General features: G+C 36.8%; 2 protein-coding genes across 3 annotated transcripts; one reads left to right on the forward strand and one right to left on the reverse strand.

Moving 5' to 3' along the window:
* Positions 1–8,945: 8,945 nt before the first annotated feature.
* LOC104770015 (glutathione S-transferase F12) lies at positions 8,946–10,082 on the forward strand. The gene is made up of 3 exons (XM_010494362.2): positions 8,946–9,285; positions 9,367–9,415; positions 9,503–10,082. The coding sequence occupies exons 1-3, from the start codon at positions 9,139–9,141 to the stop codon at positions 9,949–9,951; spliced, it is 645 nt and encodes a 214-aa protein (XP_010492664.1). The 5' UTR covers positions 8,946–9,138; the 3' UTR covers positions 9,952–10,082.
* A 566-nt stretch (positions 10,083–10,648) lies between these two features.
* LOC104770016 (phytoene synthase 1, chloroplastic) lies at positions 10,649–14,027 on the reverse strand. Of its 2 annotated transcripts, none has more exons than XM_010494363.2 (7): positions 13,594–14,027; positions 12,511–13,165; positions 12,375–12,425; positions 11,800–11,972; positions 11,455–11,690; positions 11,100–11,292; positions 10,649–11,000 (listed from the first exon to the last, which is right to left on the reverse strand). In XM_010494363.2, exons 2-7 carry the CDS (start codon positions 12,986–12,988, stop codon positions 10,830–10,832), a joined length of 1,302 nt encoding a protein of 433 aa, XP_010492665.1. In that variant the 5' UTR covers positions 12,989–13,165; positions 13,594–14,027; the 3' UTR covers positions 10,649–10,829. The 2 variants fall into 2 exon arrangements, with proteins under 2 accessions (XP_010492665.1, XP_010492666.1); XM_010494364.3 differs by lacking the exon at positions 13,594–14,027 and adding an exon at positions 13,284–13,590.
* Between the last annotated feature and the right edge of the window lie 2,579 nt (positions 14,028–16,606).

The raw sequence follows: 16,606 nt of genomic DNA on the forward strand, positions 1-16,606 counted from the left end.
ATACAACTCCACTAGATAGATAAGCAAATCCGCTGGCCATGGCTCTCCTGCGATCTGAATATCAACTCCCCTAACCCGTCCAATAACTCTCAGGAACTTGCCTCCCGCAACTCTGACAACTCCTGTACGTTCCCTGGGATCCCCTCTGATTCTCGCACTCTCTGCACACTCCGGAGTAATAAAGCTATGAGAAGCTCCAGAATCAAACATAACGTGGGACTTAAACCTGCCCACCAACAAGGTCCCTACACAAACCTCATGTGTTGAGAACCTAACACTTTATCACAGGAAAAACATAAAATCTGAACCTACTAAAATTCACAAAGTTTAAGTACCAGAAATTATACATGTGATCGCCCCGGCACTGGTTCCACCAGTCTCTACGATCGTGTAAACCCGTGGCGCCTGCTCAATCCGTGCCACCTGCTGACCTCCAGGCTGCACCTACTGCAACGCTGCCACTGCTACCAGCTGCAACTTGGGACACATGGGCCTGATATGCCCTGGCTCCCTGCAATGATAGCATACACGAGCCGCTACTGTCAGAGCACTCCTCTTGGGACAACTAGCAACCTTGTGATCCTTGCTCCCACAACCGAAGCAACTCGCACCACTCGGCCTCTGCATAGCCTCCCACCTCCTCTTGGTTCCCTGCACAGCCCTACCGCCCCTGCTCAAACCACCCTGCTGCTGAGCCCTACTAGGCTGAACTGCTGGAGTAACCGCCACTGACTGTGCCCGGATATCCTCCTCAATCTCCGCTTCAGTCTCAACCAGCTCTGCACGCGTAGCATAACTCCGCCCTCTATAGTGAACTCTCAAATCTTCACGTAGAGCCCTCAAAAACCTCATGATCTAAGCCTCCTCAGGCTCCATAGCCCGACCCCCATAACAAATAAGTAGACTGAACTCCAAGTCCAGCTCCCGGACTGACCGTGTCCCCTGAGACAACTGAAGGAACTGCACCTCCAACCGATCCAATGCCTCTCCAGGAAATAACTTGCGGTTGAACTCCAAGACAAAGTCAGCCCAAGTCATCTCCCTCTGCACCCTCCTAGCAACCACTGATCTCCACCATATCTGAGCATCACCAACCAAATGATGGACCCCTATGTCCACCCAAAACTCCTCAGGGCATCTCAGAGTATGGAAGTTACGTTCCACACTCGCCCTCCATGCATCCGCCGCAGTAGGATCTATACCTCCCAAAAACTGCTCGGTACGAATACGGCCCATCTCTGTCAGCATGCTGAGATAACGAGAATGGACTCTCACATCCGCAGCCACTGGCTGCCGCTCCTCCGCCACCACTGGTGGCACTACCTGAGCCTGCGCCGGTACCACTGGTGGTAACCGTGCTACCAACTGTGCTAGCAAAGCCGCGAAGTCAGTACCAGGGACTCCACCCGCTGGAGCTCCCACACCCGGGACCCTAGCATCACCGGCCACTAGAGCATCAACACCGCCCCCTCCTGCCACACTCACGAAATCCCCCGGAACACCCTGCGACTCGCCAACACCCTCAGCTGTCACACTCTGGTCCTCGGTCTCACTAACTTCTGGGACTCTGCCCCTACCACGAACACGTCCGCGTCCACGACCACGACCAGCCACAGCATCACCTCTAGCCATCTGCACTACCATGAACAAAATACTAAGCAAACAATTACTATTTACACACAGAAACATAAACTCACCGTGGAATCACACAGTAGGCTCGAAGAGGATGTTCTAAGACTCCATGCCACACACAATTGACTAACTCACATAATCAATCAAGACATGCAATGCCAAACATCACAACAGAAACCTAGTGAACCCAAACCTAGAACCGTAAGGACTCTGATACCAAAATGAAAGGACCGACCTTTTTTATAATAAATAATAAATAATATAATAATAAATAAACTACAATTTGTGGTCCCATATCCACTAGCCACCTAACCACAATCACAATCAACAACGGAATAACAATACCAATAAATATCCAATAATACTCCAATAAATATAAATAACCAATATTCATAACATCAGCAATATCTAATAATCAAATAACAAAAACCATAGAACCAGCAACCTAGCAATGTTCTAATGACTCAACTCTAGCAACCTAGCAATGCCAGACAACATCAAACAGAGTCCCTAGAACATCTTCCTCTTCATTGCCTTGATTCCACGATCACACTTTGCCTTTACCTGCACCACAAACACACATTGCAATGCATGAGTATTTTATAAACACTCAGTAAGGCAATCCTCCCATCTACTGGGCTATACACACAAGCAATAGAGTCATCTCTAACCATCAAACAACAATCAACAATCAACAATCGACAAACCAGGACTGTGCATCGACCGACACCAACATGCATCGATCGACACCACATGGGGATGCATCGACTGACACAGAAGCTGCATCGACTGATGCAAGTCACACTTGCATCGATCGACACCCAATCTGCATCAACCGACGCATACTCGACATAACACAAAAACCCTAGAGTTTTACGCGCCGTCCTCGCACTTGCATCGACCGACGCAAGATATGCATCGATCGATGCAATGCCGAGCATCGTGTTTCCCCGAAGCTTCTCACCGGATCTTCGTTCCTACAACCACAAAACTCGATCCCAAGCCACAAGAAAGCTTCCTAACGTCCATAGCAACGATCTAACAAGTCTAACATCACACAACAAGCAGATTAAACAGTTCTCTAGCTTAGATAAGCCATGGTCCTGCACTTACCTTTGTTAAGACGAATCTGAACCACAAACAAGCAAGAAAACGCTTCTAGGAAGCTCCTACAACGATCCCAGCTACAGATCTCTACAGGAACGCCTCCAATCTCCCAAAATCCTCAAGAACGCTCAAGAACAGTTTTTCTCTCTTTTCTTACTCTCAAAAATCGGCTAACACGACTAATGGTTTTCCTTTATCCAAAACACAGCGTTTAACTTAAGTCAAAACGCAGCATTTAAGTTAAGTCAAAACGCAGAACCTCGACCTTGCATCGACCGATGCAACTCCCAAATCGGGATTTCGGTTCACGGATGTTACAAAGATCTAGAGGAAACTTTTACCAGTAAACCTCCAAGCAAAACCCAACACCTTCAATTCCACCATATTTTTGTCTCTTCTTTAACTCGGCATCAAAGACCACCGCATCACATTTCTAAACAGATGAAGATCTCCATCGCTAAAATTAAAAACAAACCAAAGTCAGGCGGACAAGACCTACATAGATGCATAACCTCTGCTTGCTCTTTTTTTCTAGATTTTTCTATTTTATCTTCATGCCAAATATCACCATAACCATCTTGCCCACATCAGAAAACCTAAGTTGGACACACCGGAATAACAAAAACTAAAACACGGCAATGGTATAGCCGTAACGTAAGCCGGCCAACTTCAGTTAAATGAACCAAAAGCTATCGTACGGAGAGCCGGCCAATTCCTGTTGAAAGAACCAGAAACTGCCGGACGGAGAGCCAGCCAAACTCTGTTAAATGAACCAAAAGTTGCTGGAAGGATAGCCGACAATCTCCGCGACTGAAGCCGGAGATGCCATATCCAACTAAATCGGGAAGGACAACAATCAACGGCAACAAATACCGTGATAGAAACCGGACAGCGCCGGAGAGAAACTAAAGCTAGCCATCATCGCGATAGCTGATGGACATACGCCGGAAATATAAACCGGACGGCTAAAAAAAGAAGAACAACCTACTCTCTCTCTCTAAAGGATTTGAGAGAGAGAAGAGAGAGAAAAAGGTATGGTTCTTTAATAGCAGTTGAGAGAAAGGAAATTGGCAGATATAACCTAACAAAAACTTTAATTAACTGGCTAACTATTCTAACCATAACCTTCTTATATTCTGTATATTTTCTATAATAATGACAATTATATCCCTTGTACATAACTAACCGTAGTTAACACATTCTCCTTCTCACCCTCTATTCACATGCACCCTCATTTCTATAGTTAAAGAATTAATGTGTCTTTAGTTAGTGAAGAGGTGTGTATATAGGGATGTGTTATTAGATCTGTTGTTTCAAGTTATCGGTTGTGACAAGTTACGAACGGTTATGACCGTATAACTGTGGTGTGTTGTAAAACAAAAAGGTAACAAGTTTCATGTAAATAAAATTTTCAGTTCTCGTTCTTCTCTTCTTGAAGGAGAAGAGACTTTGTCTCTTGCTCTGTTTTGTTCTGTTTCTTTTCTACTTCCTCTCAATATTCCAACATGGTATCAGAGCCAGGTTGGTCTTGGAACCTATCAAAGCACAACAAAAATTAGAAGAATTCCGCTGCTAGAAGAGAAAGAGGGAGACAGCCATCAATGGTGATAAACCGAAAAAAAAAATTAAAAAAAAAAACAGAATATTCCGTGGGTGTGTCGTACTGCCGTTGTTGTGACTAGCCTTCAGTGGATTATGTAAGAAGTGTGGTTCACGTAAAGAATCTTCAGAAGTCGCGTAAGATCGGGAAGATGTCGTTAACGATAGAGGATCGTAGTTGGCAGTTAGCACCACCGTATGCGGTGGGGGAGATTGAACGGTTCGGTGAAAGGAAACCAAGTGGATCTGTTATGTCAATGGAGAAGTTTTGATGTGTCTTTACGATGGCTGAGATGTAAGAAAAGAAAATAGAAGAAGAAGATATAGAGAAAGAGCGGTGGTGACAAGAAGGAGCACCATCAATTTCACAACATATTCACAAGTAGGATGTGAAGCTCCAAAGGGAAGAAGAAAAAGGGAATCTTCTCAAATGGAAATGGAGAAAAGAGATGGTGAGTTAGAGTTGTGGAAGGAGAATTATGAAACTTGTTCGAAGAAGACGTGGAGAAGATTCACGCACTGCACAAATTGTGAGGTTACACAGATAGCCAAAGAAGAGACGTCAGAGAGACGTGATGGTGATCAAAGAGAGTCACCAAGCAATAAAGGAGGATGCTTACCTCATAGAAAAAAATGGAGCATGAGCCGGTTGAAGAGGTAACCGAAGACGACGCGGAGGAGATTCACGCGTAAGACTTCATGGAGACGTTATGGTGATCAAATGGGAGACACCAAGCACTAAGGGAGGATGCTTACCTCAGAAAAAAAAATGGAGCACTTTATGGTGATCAATGGAAGAAACCAAGCACAAGCACTAAAGGAGGATGCTTACCTCATTAAAAAAATGGAGCATAAACTGGTTGATAAGCTAATCAAAGAAGACGTGAAAACGTTTCACGCACAAAACGTCACAGAGACGTGAATCTGATGGTGTTCAAAGGAAGACACTAAGCAAAAAAAAAAAAAAAAGGAGATGCTTACCTAAGAGAGAAAAGGGAGAAGTAGGCAGTTTCAAAAGGGAAAGGAATATCCAAGTGATGACAAGCCAAGGAGAGAAGATCATCAAAGAGGTATTTCAATCGCTGTTCCATAAGTGATCCTCAAGGAAGAAGGATATTGACTATGAAGATGAAAGCTGTGAAAAACGAAGAAAGAGTGATGAATTGCACTTGGAGAAATTTTAAAAGATATGTGGAGAAAGCCTGCAGGTTCAATGAACAAGAAGCTGAACATATCCATAAGCTTGTCGCTCAAATACTATGATGAGTGTATGAGGCTTGAAGATGAAAGAAGATGATACGCACCTGTTGTGACACTTGGGAAAGAGGAAACCCAAAGAGTTGAAGATGAAAGAAGATGATATGCACCTGTTGTGACACTTGGGAAAGAGGAAACCCAAAGAGTTGAAGATTTGAGACACAAGGTTTTAGACCATAACTTAATTAAGGGGGACTGTTAGTTTATAATTGAGTGGTCTTCTTATGTTTTATAGTTAAAGAATTAATGTGTCTTTAGTTAGTGAAGAGGTGTGTATATAGGGATGTGTTATTAGATCTGTTGTTTCAAGTTGTCGGTTGTGACAAGTTACGAACGGTTATGACCTTACGACTTATATATAACTGTGGTGTGTTGTAAAACAAAAAGGTAACAAGTTTCATTTAAATAAAATTTTCAGTTCTCGTTCTTCTCTTCTTGAAGGAGAAGAGACTTTGTCTCTTGCTCTGTTTTGTTCTGTTTCTTTTCTTCTTCCTCTCAATATTCCAACAATTCTCTCATCATCTCTTGTTCCTTTGTTTGCTGTAAGTTTCCTACTTGTAATATGCTTACAGCTAATGATTTCGCATTGCTTTAGGTTCACTTTTGTAATAGCTTTCCTTGTGCTGTTTACTGGAGCTTCATTCAACGATAAACACACCGAGGATTCAACGGATTTTGTTGGTCCCTACTTTTGCTACATTGTGAAACCAGGCGTTTTTTCTATCGGTGCTGTGCTTTCTCTTGTTACTACTGCCCTCAAGATTATCTTTGAGCTCAACAAGTAAGCATGATGTTGCTGCCACAATGACCCCGGCGAACCAAGGAGCCGGTATAGCAATGGGGCAGGCTCAGATTCCAGAGAGAGTCGAAGATCCTGTCTTTGTTCATGAGGATACTTACATGAGAAGACAGTTCACGTAAAACAGATAAGGCTTTGACTGTGAAACACGTTTAGGAGGGCATATAGATTAAAAAAAGGGTTCGTGTTTGTGATTCTTGTATTTTAGATTAAAGACTATGAAACTTTGTAATGATTGCTAATGTTGTTGGAAGTAGAAAACCTTGGGGACCCTAAAAATGTCACTTATTATGCATTGTGTAGTTTTTTTCTTCTTCTTCTTTGTTTCTTTCTCATTTCTGTGAGTCAACAAAACTCGATCAAAAATGGTTATTAAAAAGTGTTCTTCTGAAACAATCTTCACCCTATTTCTAAAACAAACGTCACTTATTATTATGCATTGTATGGTAAGGTGACATTTTCATATTTTAAAAACCATATTTCTTGTAATATCTATCCACCGGTCCGACCACACACGGTTTGGCACGTGCGTTCGAATAAAAACAATTTACATTTGTTTTCTATCCAAGAATGAACCGCAAAATGCAAAGTCATAAACCTAATTAAGCTTCTAAGGCTGTCCACCTAAGATTTTAAACATCCAATCGGAATTTAACATTACACCAATTAACATTTTTAAAATTTCCAGAATTTTCTATATGAAGATATTTTTAAACCAAAATTTATGGAAATAAAAGAACTATGTACAATATCCCACATTGGCTAGAAATTTTTTAGACAATGGTTCAGAACCATTATAAATAAGATTAATATGCTTCCAACAACGAATGAGCAGGAAAGCTTGATTTATCATGCGTCCAAGTTTAAAAGTTTTATTCGGTTTGATCCGGTTTTTTATTTGCTTAAATCAAAACTTTAAAAAGTTTCAAAAAAATATTATAATATTTAAAATTGTTAAAAGTTCTTATCTTTTAAAAAGTTTTTTAATAATATAATTTTTAAATTTTAATAGTTTAAAATATTATCAATATTGAAACTTTTTAAAAGGTTCAAATATCATATTTCGAAACCTTTTAAAAGTTTAAAATATTATATATATTAATGAAGGACTTTGGTTTATATAATAGATGATAATTATAAATAATAATTCAGTGTCTAAAGGTTCAATTATAATTTAATTTTAAACGTTTTATTGTTAATATTGGTTTATATTTTCTGTATTTGATAATATTAATATTATTTTAAACAACCAATAGTGATTAGACATGTCACTAATTAACATTTTAAAAAATTTCCATAATTTTGTATATTCAGATTTTTTTTAAATAATCAATCAGGATCAGACAACTCAATATTTAACAATTTTAAATTATGTTAAATTTCTATATTAAAATACTTATAAATAAGTGTATTTACAACGTCCCACATCGGCAAGAATTTTTTTAGACAATGGCTGAGAACTACTATAAATAAGACTAATATGCTTCCAACTACGAATGACCAGGAAGTTTGATTTATCAGGCGTCCAAATTTTAAAAAATTTAAAAGTTTTAAATATTATAATTATTGAAACTTTAAAAAGTTCAAATATTATAAATATTTAAACTTGGTAATTTGCAATTTTGTAGTATTAAGGATGTTGATTTGAAAAGTTTCAATACGTGTGGATCTAAAATCTAGTAAGTATACATGTGAAAGTATCAATAACTGGATGCATGTAGTGACTAAGCTGGTCCATAAAATTGCACAAATTTTACGAGACAAGGGACAATAATTTTGGTATTAAATTTTGATGGGTTAACAAGTTGTCTTGTAATCTAAAAAAAGGTTTTAAATGATTATTCTAATGTAAGAAAGCTGATGTAGAAGAGGATGAAGAAAGAGTATAATAAAAAACGGACGGTAAAAGTAATGATGACATATATCATGAAAATTTGACAATGAAAATGATGAGAAAAAATATGAAGAGTAAGAAAACAGTGAAAAAATAAATCATAAAGACATAGTAAAAAATAAATCACGAAGACATAGATGGTGGTGGTCAATTAAATATGAGAAAACAAGATTAATTCATGATTATAAAAATGTTTTGTTTTTCTGATGGTCAAAGAAACAGTTTAGGATATGCTATGTCACCAGTTCGATCCACCTCGTATGGACGTCCAACTAATTTCATGATTTTTTTTATCAGATTTGAATTTTTAACGTAAGTGACTTTTATATTTTCTTAAAGTAAAATTTTCACCAATCAATTGTAATTTAAAATTTTATATAAACTAATATTTCATAATTGTCATCAATCATATATAATTTTGCCCTAAATATATCGACGCGTGGGTTCAAAATCTAGTTGAACTAAAACTTTTGTTTTCTTTTAACTAATCAAATCTATATTACTAAGTTTGTAACTTTACATCAAAATTTGACAGAAATATCTATCAAATTGGGCCTAATGTCATCATCTGTGAATTGGTTCGTCATTGATATATTAAAAGTTTGTACAGAAATGTGAATGGTATATTATCCACCGTACGTTAGTGGAACAACCACCACATGCTCTACCCAACCCGCACAACAACCAGTTCTTACTATCTTGAGTCTAATAAAATGCCAACACATCTATCCCCACTTCTCATTTATAAATAAGATTGACATACAAATTTTTCTTAAAAGCATATAGAAAAACATATCTGTTTTGCTTTCTGATGATTCATAGCAATAATTTATTGTAAAATTATACAATAATGGTTGTGAAACTATACGGACAGGTAACGGCAGCTTGCCCACAAAGAGTCTTGCTTTGTTTTCTTGAGAAAGGAATTGAATTCGAGATTATTCATGTTGATCTTGATACATTAGAGCAGAAAAAACCAGAAAATCTTCTTCGTCAGGTAACAAAAAAAATATATAATTCATAACTAATTAAATCGTGTGGACGTTTTGTATCCGATATAACTATTGTTTTCTTGTAGCCATTTGGTCAAGTTCCAGCTATAGAAGATGGAGATTTCAAGCTTTTTGGTAACATTTTATTAATTAACATCACCTTCTTTTTCTTTTTTTTTTTTACTATCATTTATTTATATAGTCTTTTGAATTTTGGCGAAGAATCACGAGCCATTGCGAGATACTACGCGACCAAGTACGCAGACCAAGGGACGAACCTTTTGGGCAAGTCACTAGAGCACCGCGCCATCGTGGACCAATGGACCGACGTGGAGAGCCATTACTTCAACGCTCTAGCCCATCCCATTGTGGTTAACCTAATCATCAAGCCTAGGTTAGGCGAAGAATGTGACCTCGTTTTGGTCGAGGAGCTCAAAACGAAGCTCGGAGTGGTCTTGGACATATACGAGAACCGCCTTGCTTCGAACCGGTTTCTGGCTGGTGAAGAATTCACAATGGCTGATTTGACTCACATGCCGGCGATGGGGTACTTGATGAGTATAACCGATATAATCCAGATGGTTAAGGCTCGGGAGAATTTTAACCGTTGGTGGGAAGAGATTAGCGCTAGACCGGCTTGGAAGAAGCTTATGGAGATGGCTGGTCACTGAATTAGCTCGAATGTATGATACTATGATGATTGGAACTAATTACGCTTTAATATTTTCTGTTTTTTTGTTTGTTTGTATCTGTATTGTACCTTTCAAAGTTTCAATAACAAAATCAATCTACGTTTGAAGAATTAATGGTGTTTTCGTAGCACGATTGTTCATCATGCATACGTTACTAGACAAATGTTGTGCTAAAATATATGATAAAAAATGAGACTTGTGACTTGTGAGTAAAGAAGAACAAGTTTCAATTATTGTTTTTTTTTTTTTACAACAGAATATAAGATTGGCTCAAACAAGCCAATACAAAGAACATTGTTTACATAACTAAGTGCGGAACTGAGCTAAGAACAAGTTTCACATTTAAAGTCATGAATTTGTAGTAGTGTCGTTGTTGGCAATAGTAGTTTTGTGAGGATGTATGTTATATTATTATTACAAGTTTCTGAGTTATTATAGTTTTTTCCAAGTTTATGAACTTAATATAGATTCTTATCATTCCTATTCCATGTCAATTGTTTAGTTTGTTTTCGTACCATGACACTTTTTAGATAGCTTATGCTTAGCCAATCCCCATGAATCCATGCTACTTGTTTTCAAATTTAACTTCTTTGTATATATATCACAAAACTATTTCTCCAACCAAAAACTTTATATTCCCTCATTAAGCCAAGAGAATTAGATAACGAAAACAAAATAAAAAAAATTACTTTTTTACATACAGAAAAATAATGTAACATTATAAGAATTTGGTTTCCCGGATTAATATGTATAATAATAATAATACTGTATTAGTTAACATGATAAATTCGACCCTAAGATTTTTCTTAATCACAAAAAGCGCTCTTAGGTTGTTTGTTCCCCAGTTTAGCTCTCGCTCATATCGACAGTCTTGAACTTGAAGTCTTTAGTATTGATTTAGCATAAGCCAATGGCAATGCTGCAATTTTCTTGGCTTTCCCCACGTAAGCTCTCTTTGTGAAATTGTTGTAATCATTGGCTTCAATCTCGTCCAATATTCTCCTGTACAATAGGAGCGACGCCCATACCTGAAACAGAGTAGCCAAGCTTTCAGTGTTAAAAATCAATTGAAAACAAAGTTCTGGTGGAATTGAAAACAGTATACTTGCGGCTGTAAAGACACTTACCGGCCATCTGCTAGCAGCACTGAGCTCGGTGACGCCTTTCTCAGCTTCGTCAAAGAACATTCTTGCTCGTTTAAGCTGCATTCTCATGAAGTTTCTCCATTTATCAGTGACTTTTCCGGCGAAAATGTCTTCATCTGACAGACCAGCCTGAGCCAGTTCGTCTTGAGGTAGATAAACCCTTCCTCTTCTCGCACTGATCAGAGAGAGCAAAACAAGTTTAGGAGAGAGGTGTGAATCAAGAAACCGGTTTATGTGAATCAAGAAACGTGTTTTAGGAGAGACATGTGAATCAAGAAACCGATATGTGAAACCAAGAAACCAAAGATTGAGAGTTGAGGAAAAAAGAAAGACTCACTCTTCGCCAACGTCTCTGAGTATGTTGGTAAGCTGATTGGCTATCCCTAGAGCCAAGGCAGCGTTGTAAACACTTTCCGTAGTTGCTTTCGACTTAGGATCGATTCCCATAACTGGAACACTCATCAAACCAACGGTTCCCGCAACATAGTAGCAGTAAAGGTAGAGATCATCGAAGTTCTTGTATCTTGATTTCCTCAAGTCCATTCTCATCCCTTCGATCATGTCTCTAAATGGCTGTAAGACAAAGGAACATTAGATCAAGATTTTATACGAATTGAAGAATGCAATTTGACCTGTGAAATGAAACAGCAAAGTAAGATAAGACAGAGTGAGGCTGACTGACCTGAATATCAACCGGGTATCTAGCAACTGTATCAGCAAGAGCAGCATCAAGCATATCAAAAGGACGGCCACGGAAAAGATCTTCTAACCTTGCTTCCCATCTATCTAACGCCATGGGAGTTATATGTGAAGCATTAGGCCCGTCAACAAGTTCATCAGTTCTTCTACACCAAACTGCAAAAGAAAAACAGAGTAAAACCATCAAGATGAGACCAATCAAACATCAAAGAGTCATGAGCTAACATTGATCCGCATAAGTAAATCTTCAGAGTTTAAGACTAATGGGCCTAGAAAGCCCATTAAACCCCATATTAGTAACTAAGCTATTCAATTTTCTTGGCTCTTAATCCTAAAAGCTTACACTAGGTGCTTCATGGACCTTATCTTAAACACTAGCCAACTTGAGATGTTTATGTTTCAGCATATGTGTATGTTCCAAGGAATCTATTTCAGCTTCTCAAAACTTCTTGCAAACCAAAGACTGAGAGAACAAGTGATCGATTCTAAGTCTCTAGTCTACTTTGAGCATCACTTTATCCTACAAACAAAACCAATGATAACAATGCAGTAACTCACCGTAGATAGCCCAAATAGCCTTTCGCCTTTCAGGTGTCATAAGCAAAGTCCCTGTCAACAGAAACATTAGGATTCAGAAACCAAACATACAATTCTCCATCACACCAAAGCCAAACAAGAGAGAATAGATCCTAACCGAGATAAAAGGTTTTAGCATATTCAGCGCAAACTTCGCCGCAACGATCATAAGCCTCACCCAACAAACTCAAACTACCAGGAAGAACAACGTCTTGAGGCTGCTTCTTGACATCAAGATCATAAGAAGAAGATCTAAGCTGTTTGTTGACCAAAGCAGCTTGTTTCAAGACAACATTGTAAACCTTCTCTTCAGATGAGAGGGCTATCTCCCCTGAAGGACTTGCAACTAAGCTCGAAAACACAACACCACTTCTTCTTCTTGGGTTCGTAACAAGGGAAGAAGAGCTCCATGTTGTTGTTGTTGTTGTTGTTGTTGTTGTTGTCTGCTTCCTCATACCTTTGTTTAGTCTCTGATTCTGACAACGAGAGAAGATTCTAGAAGACTCTAGAACCCTTACCAACCCAAAATTATTCATCGGGTCTGGATTTGGAGAAGGAGCTGCAACCCATAACACTGCTACAGAAGAAGAAGACATACTCAAAAGTTCTTGAGAGAGAAAAATCTCAACTTTAGTTTTTTTCTTCTTTCTCTTGGGATTTGCTTGTTTTGTTTACTCTGTTTCTTCACTTGGAAGAATCAAAAAATCCCAAAATTTCAGTGAAACCCAGTATTTGATTGATTTTGGATCAAACTGATAAATTTCAAAGCTTTCCTGCAAATTGAATAAAACAAATAAACGAGTTGATTAGGAGAAATCGAGATCTCTATACAAAGCCGAGAAAAAAAAAAAACCTTAATTTCCACAAAGCAAGCAATCGATTTTTTCATACCAAAGAGACAAAAACAGAGATAACGAGAAGAAGATCTTCAAAAGCAAATGAACAACAACACACAAAAAAAGAGGAAAAAAAAAAAACAAGCAAAAACCCTTTATTGTTTGACAAAATACTCAACTGGGTTCATCAATTACACAAAAAAAAAAAACATAGATTGGGTTTTTCGTTGTGAATTTTATCTATCAACAGTTGAGAAGGTATAATAAGAAAATGAAGAGCCGAAAAGTATAAAAATATATAGTGTAATCACATGACAAGAGTAACCAAACGGGAGAAAACGAGTGATGGAAACAAAAAGCCTAACCTTTGTTGTTGTCTCTCTCTCTCTAAAAGAGCAGAAGAAGATAGTAGAACTACTGTGGTGAGAACGTTGAAGAAAGATGAAGAAGAAGAAGAAGAGGATGAGATTTTTCAAACACTAAATTAATAAACCAAAAGAGACGAGAAAAAGGTTTGACCCATTAATGTCAGAAAATTCTCAAGCAAGTTTATACTATTTTGCAAAACGCTTGCTGTAATGGAAATATATACATGTACACACCACACAACACACAAGTAGAAGAAAGAGATGTCTCTTCCTCTATCGTTATAAAATCTCACCCACTCAATTTTTTTTTTTTTTACTCTGGGGATTTAATGAGAAGCCAGAATAAATACAAAAGTCGTTATTTTTTTGCGTATATTTTAATTTTTGACTGAGGAAGAGAGTCTCGGGGTGACTCGTGTCGTGTATGCAACCTTAATAGTCTTTTTATATAAAAGTATATAATAAAGGTTAAAGATCTTATTATTATTAAAAAAAAAAATCCATTACCTAATTAACCCGTTTTCTCCTTTTAACTGAATGAAATCTAAAATATTATAGAAACCTTTTTGTTTTCCATATATAATTATATAATATGATATGTTACCATTTGAGTGCCGGATCAGAGGATATCTTTGCAATTGTAGATTAAGAGCTCTAAATTGATATTTATAAATATAGTTTAAACTTTTTAAAATATATATAGAAATGTCTTAAGTAAACATTAGACAAAATATGGTTTTAAACATCTTTAAAATATTTTAACATACACCATTTTTGAGAGAAAAAAAGTAATTATGTATGATTTTAAATTTATAATATTCTGATACAAAAACAAAAACTACATCATCAATAACATATATGTATACATACTGTATTAAATAGTGATACAGAGTGTCAGTGACGAAACATATATGTCGTTTAATGGATAAATCGTATTCAATATAAACATGTATCGGTACTTGGTTAAATATTATAGTATAATATCCAAACATTATAAATATATGGTTTTAAGCATTTTAATGTATTTTTAAATACACTATTTTTGAGAAAAAAAAAATATGTATAGTTTTAAGTTTATGATATTTCGATACAAAAACAAAAACTGCATCATCAAATTTAACATGTATATATATATATATACATATTATATTAAAATAGTGATACAGAATGTTAGTGACGAAACATATATGTCGTTTAATGGATAAATCGTATTCAATATAAATCTGTATCGGTTCCTTTGTTAAATATTATAGTATAATATCTAAACATTAGAAATATATGGTTTTAAGCATTTTTAAAGTATTTTTAAATATACAAAAAAATAATTATGCATAGGTTTAAGTTTACAATATTTCGATATAAAAATAGAAACTACATCATCAATTTTAACATATATATATATATATGTGTGAAAATAGTGATATAGAATATTAGTGATGAAATGTATATGTTGCTTAATAAATCGTATTCAATATAATTATATTGGTTCTTGGTTAAATATTATAGTATAATATCCATATCACAGAAAACATAGTGTATGTTGTGGTTTATGGTATAATCACGGTAAGACTAGTATTGTGTTACGGAACGTAAACTACGTATAACATATTTTTTTGGATCATTGGTAAACTTCTAGGAGATTGCGTAGGAAACATGAGATGATCACTATTTTGTGGATTTTACATTACCCCATACAAAATGTATATATTTTTTTGTAATGAAAACATTAGGGTGGCCAAAAAAGCCTAAAACAAAAAGATTGAAAAAGCTCTCATGAAGGAGTCAAACAAACGAACCTGACACACACATATTTTGTCAAAGTGAGACATTACATTGCGGAGAGATGGGATCAATCACTATTTAATTAAGAGATAATTAAAATACAAGTTTGTTAAACAAATACTAGTATAAGTAATATTGTTGTTGGTAGAAAGGGACAAATAGGGTATATGGTAGGGCCAATGCCAGTTTGGGTAAAAAGAGGATTAGTGAGAAGAGAAGAGAGATCAGAGAGATGCCATGTGGAGTCGACAGCCCAATGGGAGAGCGATAAGCTTATCAGAAAAATATCCAAAGTGCGGAGGGTAAAGTGGGCGACGTTGCTTTTCCACGTGTCGATGTTTCATTGGTAAACAGTGTTTAAAGTTAGATTTCCTCTTCTTAGTCGGTATTTGTGTCCCACTCTCTCTTCGCCAACTTGGCCCTCACTCTCTCACTCGTATATGGAGTTACCTACCTCTCTGTTACGTCCAGAAGGTTTGTATTTTTCTTAGTTTTGGTATTTACCTCTCTCTCTGTCCCCCACACTCATGTATGCTGTAGCCTCTTCCGTATATTCTCCGTATCTTGTATGAAATACATTCTCTTGTAAGTTGTAACAAAACGTTTTTTGTTTTGGTAAGTGTCTTACTGACTCAGTACTCACTTTTTGTTTTTTGCGTACTCAATTTAATTCATTTTCATCGATTACAATTTTACATGATTAATTAGGTTTATCGCCTCAATCAACAAATGGATGAAAACGTCTTGGTACTAACGTGTACAATCTACAAATCATAAGAGTTTGGAGAAAGTACTGACAACTTGCCTAATTTGTCGTTTGCTATGGTGTTGGAGGCTTGGCCATGCTATATAAATATGCTATATATATATGTCGTCTTCGTAGAACGGTTGGAGAGCGGACCGGGACCACGCTTATGGGTTACTGAGAATTAGACTAACGTCTTGAGCTAGCATATGATTCAAATATAACATGCCTGAATCTGCTATTCAAATATAAAGTACTGGCCGGCTCAGTTTTACGAGATAAATTTATAACAACTTACGTCTAAGTGGCTGAAAATCACATTGAAATCTTTTTTCTTTTTAAAATGTAGAAATTCAAATTAGAAAGCTTCATTTTAAAATGATATCATTGTTCGCTGAAATTCACGATAACATCACTAAGATTCGTTACAATTCGTCAAACATCTCACGTACTAAGATTGTTTGGCGAGTGATGGAGACATTG

Source organism: Camelina sativa, chromosome 20 (assembly GCF_030686135.1).
Source record: "Camelina sativa cultivar CO46 ecotype springtype chromosome 20, ASM3068613v1".
Lineage (NCBI taxonomy): Eukaryota > Viridiplantae > Streptophyta > Magnoliopsida > Brassicales > Brassicaceae > Camelina > Camelina sativa.

Bases quoted from the DNA above. Each gene is read 5' to 3' on its own strand.
- LOC104770015 (XM_010494362.2), top strand. From the start codon at position 9,139: ATGGTTGTGAAACTATACGGACAGGTAACGGCAGCTTGCCCACAAAGA. The intron at 9,286-9,366 runs GTAACAAAAAAA...GTTTTCTTGTAG, and splicing joins CAGAAAATCTTCTTCGTCAG to CCATTTGGTCAAGTTCCAGC. The intron at 9,416-9,502 runs GTAACATTTTAT...ATTTTGGCGAAG, and splicing joins TGGAGATTTCAAGCTTTTTG to AATCACGAGCCATTGCGAGA.
- LOC104770016 (XM_010494363.2), bottom strand. From the start codon at position 12,988: ATGTCTTCTTCTTCTGTAGCAGTGTTATGGGTTGCAGCTCCTTCTCCA. The intron at 12,426-12,510 runs GTTAGGATCTAT...TTCTGTTGACAG, and splicing joins TGCTAAAACCTTTTATCTCG to GGACTTTGCTTATGACACCT. The intron at 11,973-12,374 runs GTGAGTTACTGC...TTTCTTTTGCAG, and splicing joins GGCTATTTGGGCTATCTACG to TTTGGTGTAGAAGAACTGAT.